General features: G+C 47.7%; 1 protein-coding gene across 1 annotated transcript; it reads left to right on the top strand.

Annotated features, from left to right (window-relative positions):
- On the top strand, nt 4,681–8,396 carry LOC110262006 (putative tripartite motif-containing protein 75). The gene is made up of 2 exons (XM_021100798.1): nt 4,681–4,735; nt 6,431–8,396. Exon 2 carries the CDS (start codon nt 6,696–6,698, stop codon nt 8,136–8,138), a length of 1,443 nt encoding a protein of 480 aa, XP_020956457.1. The 5' UTR covers nt 4,681–4,735; nt 6,431–6,695; the 3' UTR covers nt 8,139–8,396.

The raw sequence follows: 9,637 nt of genomic DNA, 5'->3' as shown, positions 1-9,637 counted from the left end.
TAAGTATCTGTCTCCATCAAAAGGAAAGATTTTAATCCTACTTCTATGCAGAAAAGGGGAGTTTTTCTGGGTTGCTGCTTCTTAATGGTCTTCTCAAAATAATTATTTATGTCAAGAAGGTATATTTTGGGATTACCATCTAGTTTCCATCAAATGTAACTTCCAAATGAGTAGATCTCAAGTGTTAGGAGCACTGGGATCTCCTGAGCAGCTTTTCGTAAAACAGATTGATTTCTGGGCCCCCCATCCCAATCGAGGGAATTTATGTTTCAGTAGGTTGGAGATAGGGCACAATAATCTGTATTTTTAGGAGTTCCCATTGTGGCTCAGTGGTAAAACCTGACTAGTATCCATGAGGACAAAAGTGCCATCTCTGGCCTCGCTCAGTGAGATAAGGATCTGGTGTTGCCATGAGCTGTGGTGTAAGTCACAGAATCAGCTAAGATCTAGCATTGCCGTGGCTGTGGTGTAGGCCAGCAGCTGTAGCTCCAATTTGACCCCTAGCCTGGGAAACTCCATATGCCACAAGTGTGGATTTTGTATTAATATGTGAGGAAGACCTGCATGCCGACCCCTTCATTGACGGCTCAATCATTCCTGTGTTCATCCATCAAACTCTCACCTGCTCCCTGCCCCTGGACTCTGACTAGCAGCCTGGGACATGGGGACCCCAGCACACTCCCCACAGGGGGCAGCTGTGGTGCCCCTGCAGGGAGATGGACCCCAGGGTGAAGGGGTTCCCTCCTCCCCGTGAGGACAGCATCTACTCCCAGGAGAGCAGAAGCATTTTCTTCAGCAGGAGCACACATGCCTGCACTCCAGAACCATCTTTCTTCCCATCTTTCTTTGTTTATTTCTTTCAATGCCTAGGGTAAAATGACAGACTGTGTTGCAGAAAACCCTGCTAGGTAGAAGGGTCACATGGTGGCCACCTCTCCTGGTTCCTTTTCTAGAGGAATCTTACCTAATGGCTTTTGTTTGTTTGTTTGTTTTGGTCTTTTTAGGGCCTCACCCACAGCATATGGAGGTTCCCAGGCAAGGGGTCAAATTGGAGCTGTAGCTACAGGCCTTCACCACAGCCACAGCAACGCCAGATCCAAGCTACATTTGCAACTTATACCACAGCTCACGGCAATGCCAGATCCTTGACCCACCTAGCAAGGTCTGGGATCCAACCTATGTCCTCGTAGATGCTAGTCAGATCTGTTTCCGCTGAGCCATGACAGGAACTCCCTAATGGCTTTTGGATGAGCCTTCTCAAGCAGTCTATAATAAAAAACCTAGCATTTACATAATGTCTGCTTTGTGTGTCTAGAACATTCCACTGTGTACATCTGCAATGAAAGAGAATCTAGGTCATCTCCAGTTGCCTATTTAACACTTACTTTTGTCCCATGTCAAAATATGTACTTCATTGCTTTAAAATGGTTGTCAACACTAAGGAAAGAGTTGAAATACAAGTGGTGTTTTCTGGAGTTTCTGTTGTGGTTCAGCAGGTTAGGTCCCTGACATAGAATCCATGAGGATGTGGCTTCCATCTGAGACTTCGATCAGTGTATTAAGGATTCACCATTGCCACAACGCGAAGTGTAGGTCACAGATGTGGATCGGATCTGGCGTTGCTGTGCTTGTGGTGTAGCCCAGCAGCTACAGCTCCAATTCAGCTCATGGCCTGGAAACTTCCATATAACACAAGTGAGACCATAAAAATAAATAAATATATAAATAAATATTTTTAAAATATATGAAATAAATTTTAAAAAAGCAGTGGTGTTTTCTGAAGCACCTGCAAGTTATCCATGCTTCTAAAATAAGGTTTCTGGTAGTGATTGGCCTTTCTAGTTTATTCCTAAACATGACTAAACAGAAGAATAAGTAATATCACATTATTTTTATTTATTTATTTTTTTGCTTTTTCTTGGGCCGCTCCCACGGCATATGGAGGTTCCCATGCTAGGGGTCTAATCAGAGCTGTCACACCCAGCCTACACCAGAGCCACAGCATAGAGGGATCCCAGCCGCATCTGTGACCTACACCACAGGTCAAGGCAACGCCAGATCGTTAACCCACTGAGCAAGGGCAGGGATCGAGCCCTCAACCTCATGGTTCCTAGTCAGATTCCTTAACCACTGCACCACGACGGGAACTCCATATTATATTTTTAAAACAATGTGCTTGTGGACCTTATTTGCTATTTCACTGATGCTATAATCCCACCTGGAGAGAATTGAAACTTTGTGTATATGGGTCATCCAATCCACGGAGGTGTGGTGTTACTCTTCAATTTTTAAAGGTCTTCTTTAATCTCCTTTGCTAGATGTTTATAACCTTGTTCAAAAACTTTTGCATTTCATGTTCAGTTTCATGAAAAGTGTTGACATAATTGTAAAAGGTCCACTTTTTTTTTTTTTTTTTTTTTGGTCTTTTTAGGGCCGCGCCATGGGTCAAGGAAGTTCCCAGGCTAGGGGTCAAATGGGAGCTGCAGCTGCCACACTACGCAACAACCACAGCAATGCCTGATCTGAGTCTGCCACCTACACCACAGCTCACCGCAATGTCAAGTCCTTAATCTCAGGGCAAGGGTAGGGATCAAACCAAGTCCTCAAGGATAAGTCCTTATAAGTTCTCTTTAGATTTTTCAAGTTTTCTAAATGACAGTCATATATTTTGCAGATAATAAAACTTTGTTTATTTCTTTCAATGCCTAGGACTTTTTTCAGCAACTCTTTACTCAGCTGGTAGACCCTCTTGTAGGAACTCTACACAGAGCATTCAGGCTTCACTGCCTTAACCCACTGATCAATCCCTGAACGGGGAGCAACCACATGTTTTCTGGACACCTGTTTGACGTTTTCTGAGCTACACTGCATCACATACGAATTATCTATGCACAAAACTATGAATCTAATCCAGGTGAATCTGAGATCTGAGTTGAAAAGATTTTGTAGCACATTTTACTTTACGGAAATGTAGAGAGTAAAGGAGGCATACTTAAGGACCCTAAAAGAAACAACACATACATGTGGGAAATTGTACAGGAAAGTGACCTAATCTCTTCAGCCAGTCAATGCCCAGGGTTTAAAAAAAAAAAAAGAAAAAAAGAAGAGATTTGAAAATGAAAAAAAATTCCTAAATGTGAAATATGAAACTTCTTTAGATCCACATCTGAATAAACTAACTTAAAAAGGTATTTATGAGCCAATTTGGGAATTTTGACTATGTATTAGGTATTATATGATACCAAAGAGTTGCTGCTTGGTTTCTAGGTATTGTAAAGGTATTAGTGAATAGTATCCATATTTGTGGTTGAGGATGAGGTATACAGGAATGAAATGAGAGCAACCAAAAAGGGAAGAAAAGAAGATGAATTAACAAAAGATTGATCAAGGAGTTGCCATTGTGGCACAGCAGAAACAAATCCAACTAGGAACTGCAGGTTCAATCCCTGACCTTGCTCAGTGGGTTAAGGATTGGGCATGTACATGGGCTGTATTGTGGTGTAGGTCACAGATGTGGCTTGGATCCTATGTTGCTGTGCCTGTGGTATAGGCTGGCAGCTATAGCTCCGATTCGAGCCCTAGCCTGGGATCCTCCATATGCCGTGGGAGTGGCCCAAGAAATGGCAAAAAAAAAAAAAAAAAAAAAAGAAAGAAAGAAAGAAAAAGAAAAAGGTTGATCAATATAGAGTGTGTCTTGATGAAAATATTTGTTGATATTCTTGTCTATGTTTATCCATATCTTTGAAATTTTTCATAATAATTATTTTTGAAATTGACTGAAAGATACAAATTAAATTCAACTGCATAAGGAATAACAATGAAGAATGCTTCTGGGTACCTCAAATTTATCTGTAGCACTAAGTTCTTCCATGATACACAAGTATTGAATCAGGAGCTCCTGCTGTGGCACCAGAAGACCAACAGAATCTCTGGAGCACTAGGACAGGTTTGCTCCCAGCCCTGCACAGTAGATCAAGGAGGCTGAGTGGCTGCAGCTGCAATTTAAGTCACAGCTGGGGCTTGGATCCAATCCATGACTGGAACTCTATATGTCCATATACTGTGGGGAGGACAAAAAAGAAAAATAAAAGGGGCAGGGGGGAGTGGAGACTAACCTGCCCTCTCCTCAGGAATGGAATGTGGCCAAGCCTGATGGGAGTTGGGTCATTCACACAGGAAACCATCAGAGTAAATAGTCTCTCTCAATCAATTATCTCAGCCCCATAGTCCTCAGAACATCACTATTCCCCCATCAGTCACTTTCCTTTTCCTTCATATTCCTCTGTTCCCCAGGCTCCCACCACCTTCCCCAACTTGTGCTCAGGGAGTCACACCAGAGCCACACCTCCCCTCCCCAAGGAGGAAATGGACAGCCTCAAGGAGCCTTTCAGGTCTCAGGGCCTCATCAGGGAAGATGAGGTTAAGTGGCATTGAGAGGATCAGGGGCTGATCACCAAGGTGCAGCACCAATCCTGTTATCACCTGGGGGGGAGGGGCCCACCCTGCCTGATCTAATCTAGGGGTCAAGCCTGTCTCTCCTCTCCCTGGAACACTCCAGGCCCTGTGTGCCAGCCCTCCCCCTGGGGGGAGGAGCCTCAGGCTTTAGGGTGGGACCCCAAGAGCCCCGCCCTCCTGGGGTATGTAATTGCCCAGGTCCCAACCAAGACCACACAGTTTGGTGGGAGAGCAGTGTGAGAACCTGGACCATCGAACCCAGTCAGAGCCTCAGAATCAGGTAAGCAGGGATCCTGGAGGAGGCAAGAGGCTGGGCTTCCTGAGTCCCTGATATGGGCCCAGCCTAGGGGTTCAGCTCAGAGGGAATTCAGGCTGGGGTTTGGCTCATGTAAAAACGTGTTCTTTATTAGGGTGCTCAGTCCATGAGGGGCCTTGTCCCTAGACACCACAATTGGTTTCCTTAGCCAAAGAGACTGAATTTATAATTCAATTTTTCTGTAATTTTTTTTATACTCAGTGGTGTTTTGCTTTTATTGGACATGCACACAGAAAACTTCCTGAGCCTGTAACCCTACAACTGACTCCCAGATTAAGAAATAAGTTTTTCCCAGCATCCCCAGAACCTTGCCCATGTTCCCTCCAAAGTGTTATTATGTCCTAATACTTTTGAGTTCAGAGAATGTCTTGAACATACAGGGATGGGGTGATTAAATCTCTTGACTCCGGCCCCCCCCTCCCTAGGCAGGGGGGATGCTCACTTCTATCTTTGGGATCACTTCTCTGATTCCAGTGGGAAAGTTTGAGTGTTTACAAGATACACTCTGTGGTGTCTGACTCTTTGAGTTCTCTGCCCTGAGTGTTGCCCTCTAAGCCTCTTTACTAATGGGAACTTCCACGTCTTCTCCAGAATCTTGACCACAAATAACCTCATCATCAGGGAGACGTATGTGTTGTATGTGACAAGTAAATCTTGATGTATTATGAATTCAGCACTGTCAGAAATATCTGGTTTAAAAAGTACCAGGTTCGGAGTTCCCATCATGGCACAGTGGTTAACAAATCCGACTAGGAATCATGAGGTTGAGGGTTCAATCCCTGGCCTTGCTCAGTGGGTTAATGATCCAGCTTGCCATAAGCTGTGGTGTAGATCGCAGACACAGCTCGGATCCCGAGTTGCTGTGGCTCTGGTTTAGGCCAGCGGCTACAGCTCAGGTTAGACCCCTAGCATGGGAACCTCCATATGCCCCGGGAGCAGCCCAAGAAATGGCAAAAAGTCAAAAAAAAAAAAAAAAAAAAAAAAAAAAAGTACCAGGTTCGGAGTTTCCATCGTGGCTCAGTGGTTAACGAATCTGACTAGGAACCATGAGGTTGCAGTTTGATCCCTGGCCTACTCAGTGGGTTAAGGATCCAGCGTTTCTGTGAGCTGTGGTGTAGGTTGCAGATGCGGCTCATATCCCGCGTTGTGTGTTGTTGTGGCTCAGGCTTAGGCCCGTGACTACAGCTCCGATTAAACCCCTAGCCTGGGAACCTCCTTATGCCAGAGGAGTGGCCCCAGAAAAGACAAATAATAATAATAATAATAATAATAATAATAATAATAATAAAATATAATAAATAAATAAAAAGCACCAGATTCAAAAGTACTAGCTTCGTGAGATTTTCAACAAGATTGAAATCACTGCAGTTGGGATTTTTATCCTTTAATCAGATTCTCTTAGAATCAGGGATGTCAATGTAATTTCCCCCTGGTCCCCAGATAGCAGGTGACTGAGGGGTCCTCCCACCCAGGCTTTTGTCCCCAAGCCCACAGATTCACACGGTCCAGACCTGGTCCATCAGCCTGTGGTCCATGTGGCTGAGGAGGTGGGGGGATGGAGGGGTTGAGGATCTGGGGATGCCTGGAAGTGGCAGTGAATAGGCCCACAAGACACAGAGCAGCCTTTTCACAAGAAGGATTATTTTTTCCCATCCCCAGGAAGGAAAAACCACGTTGGAGTGGTGTCTGCTTACTGACCAAGAGAGTTGCTGACCTTGGCTTCAGCCTTGGAGCTACTGAGGGTACTAGTCACCCAGCTGCTCTGCGATCGCCTGAAGGAGTGAAGGAAGCCCCTCTGGACACCTGCCTGCAACAGGAGCCCCTCAGCTTCCCAGCAGGAAGGACCCCAAAGGTGCGCACCCTCAGCCCAGGACAGAGACCCTGCAGCCCAGCCTCGTGAGAAACCCAGCTCAGTGCAGCCCCAATGGCAGTGGCCGCAGCCCTGGCTGGCCTCCAGGCAGAAGCCAAGTGTCCCGTCTGCCTGGACGGCCTGCACGACCCTGTCACCATCGAATGCGGGCACAACTTCTGCCGCCGCTGCATCCAGCGGTCCTGGGCTGAGCTGGAGGACAGGTTCCCTTGTCCCGTGTGCCGCCACTCGTGCCAGGAGCCGCACGTGAGGAGCAACACCCAGCTGGGCAGGATGATCGAGGTGGCCAGGCTGCTCCACAGCAGCAGGAGCAGCAGCAGGAGGAGCCAGCAGTGTCCCCCGTGCGAGCGGCACGACCAGGTCCTGAGCCTCTTCTGTGAGGATGACCTGGAGGTGCTGTGTGCCCTGTGCGCGCAGACCCCTAAGCACCGGAGCCATGTGCTGAGGCCCCTGGCCGAGGCCGCCGCTGACCACCGCCAGAGGCTGGGCGGTTACGTGGGGCCTCTGAAGAGGCAGGTGGCGGAAGCCCAGAGTCTGCTGGTAGCCCAGGACAGAAAGGTGCTGGAGCTGCGGGAGCACGTGCAGCGTCAGCGGCTGGAGCTGGCCTCGGATTTCGCGCAGCTCAACCGGGCTGTGGACCGCGAGCAGGAGGCCGCCCTGGCCAGGCTGGTCCAGGAGGAGCACACCATCCACGAGCAGCTGGGCGCCAACATCGCGGCCTTCTCAGACCACATCTGGGAGCTCCGCGGCCTCCTGCAGGAGGTGACAGAGCGGAGCGTGCTGCCAGGGGCCCAGCTGCTGAGAGGCATCGGGCCCGTCCTGGGCAGGTGCGAGAGCCTCAAGTGCCCTGAGGTCTACTCCTTCCAGCTGCGGCGGGAAGGCTGCAGCCTCCCCGCGCAGCACTCAGCTCTGCAGAAGATCATTCAGAAGTTCACCGAGGACGTGATCCTGGACCCCGAAAGCGCGCATCCCGACCTGCTGGTGTCAGAGGATAGAAAGTCTGCGACCTTAGCGAGGAAGAGGCAGGGGGTTCCCAGAGCTGGGAGGTCCGGGGCGGAGCCCGCAGTGCTGGGCCTGGGGGGCTTTGGGCGGGGCCGGCGGTACTGGGAGGTGCGGGTGGGCGGGGCCACGTGGGCCGTGGGCCTCTGCACGGACTCCGCCCCCAGGCCCAGAGCCTGGCTCTTGGAGGACCCGAGAGGCTCCTGGACCGTGGGCCGGCGCGAGGGGGCCTACGAGGCCCGCGGCCCCGCGGGCACTGTCCCTCTGGAGCTGAAGGAGGATCCCGGCGGCATTGGCGTCTATCTGGATTATGAACTGGGAGTGATTTCCTTCTACAGTTTCAAGGACAGGTCCCACATCTACTCTTTCAGCGATACCTTTTCCGAGGTGCTGAAGCCCTACTTCTCTATCGGGTGCTCTTCTCAACCTCTTACCATCTGCGCAGTAAGAGATTACGGAGAGACATCAGAGACTTTGCCTTCCTTCCTTCCTTCCTGAAGTTTATGGACAGTAGGAAGACTATGTACCGATGTCAGTACATCTGGCACCGACAATTTTTTTTTTTTAATTCTCATTTGACTTAAAGCCATTAAGAAATTTTTTTTTCCTATTTTGTTGATGGTGTTGGTGATGGTGTTTCAGTAGCAATAGAGATGTTGTGGGAACTCAGAGGAAAGTGGATAAACTGTGAAGTGTTTCTGGAATTCTCACATTGCACCTGTAAAACTCATTTCACCGCTTCAATAAAGGTGTTTACGCCTGCATTTTCTTATACCTATAGCTTTACCTGTTCCTTCCATGTTCAAAGTGGAAGGGAAGACACAGCTCTGGGAAGAGCACAGTCTCTGTGGGCCTCTTGCTTGTCCAGAGGTGGCCAGAACCAGGAACTAACTGATCAATATTGTGTTTCCAGGATATTTTTTCATAAAACAACCTGGCTAGATGGAGGTGGTGTCTCCATCCAGTTCACAGGCAGGTTTGGATACTGCCCAGTGTCCCTCCACGGCAAAGATCAGGCATATTTGCTGCCCTTTATACAGGATTTTGGTTTTGCACATCACCAATGGTACATCTAAATTAAGCTCTGAGGTGAAATTTGAGGTCTATCACGTCCAGAAAGTAGGAGCATAAGTGAGATGACTTATCCATATACCCGAAAGATATTTGACACAGAAAAAGGTCAGTCTTTTTTGCATCTGTTAGAGAAGAATATTTTTCCTTGGTACTTTAATTTTGCAGCCCTAATGTTTGTGTTTTAATTTGTGACAGTGTAAACAGCAAGTTGTCCCACTCCTTCCTATGCTTGGAAGGTTGTGTCCATGTCTCCACAGGTTAAACTGGTTACTTTTCCTGGGTCCAACATTTAAGCATTTTTTCTATTCCATTTCTAATTTTCACGTTTGCCTATTTCAGCTTTGAGTATGGCTGATCTCTTTTAGTTCTATGGTGAAAAGCATGCATATAAGATTGGATTAAAACATACAGATACAGGAGTTCCCATCGTGGCTCAGTTAAGGAACCGGACTGGCATCCATGAGGACACGTGTTCCATCCCTGGCCTCACTTAGCAGGTTAAGGATCCGGTGTTGCCATGAGTGTGGCATAGGTCACAGACACGGTTCAGATCCCACTTTACTGTGGCTCTGGCGTAGGCGGGCAGCTACAGGTCCTATTGGATGCCTAACCTGAGAACCTCCATATGCTGAAAAGGACAAAAAGACTGAAAAAAAAAAAAAAAAAAACCTTACAGATACTATTTAAGGGAGAAAAGTAAAAAGAGTATCCATGACACCAAGATAGCTAGGTGACAAATGCATCTTCTAAAGGCCAGAGTCCAGGATTTCCTGTCATGGCTCAGTCATAGCAAATCCAGTCCATGAGGATGCGGTTCTATCTCTGCCCTAACTCAGTGGATTAAGAATCTCCGCATTGCTGTGAGCTATGGTGTTGGTTGACAGATGTGGCTCAGATCCCATGTGTGTGTGTGGCTGTGGTAT

This window comes from Sus scrofa, chromosome 8, assembly GCF_000003025.6.
Source record: "Sus scrofa isolate TJ Tabasco breed Duroc chromosome 8, Sscrofa11.1, whole genome shotgun sequence".
Lineage (NCBI taxonomy): Eukaryota > Metazoa > Chordata > Mammalia > Artiodactyla > Suidae > Sus > Sus scrofa.
Note: the sequence above shows the minus strand (reverse complement) of the source record. Positions and strands in the feature narration are given on the sequence as shown.

Bases quoted from the DNA above. Each gene is read 5' to 3' on its own strand.
- LOC110262006 (XM_021100798.1), top strand. From the start codon at position 6,696: ATGGCAGTGGCCGCAGCCCTGGCTGGCCTCCAGGCAGAAGCCAAGTGT.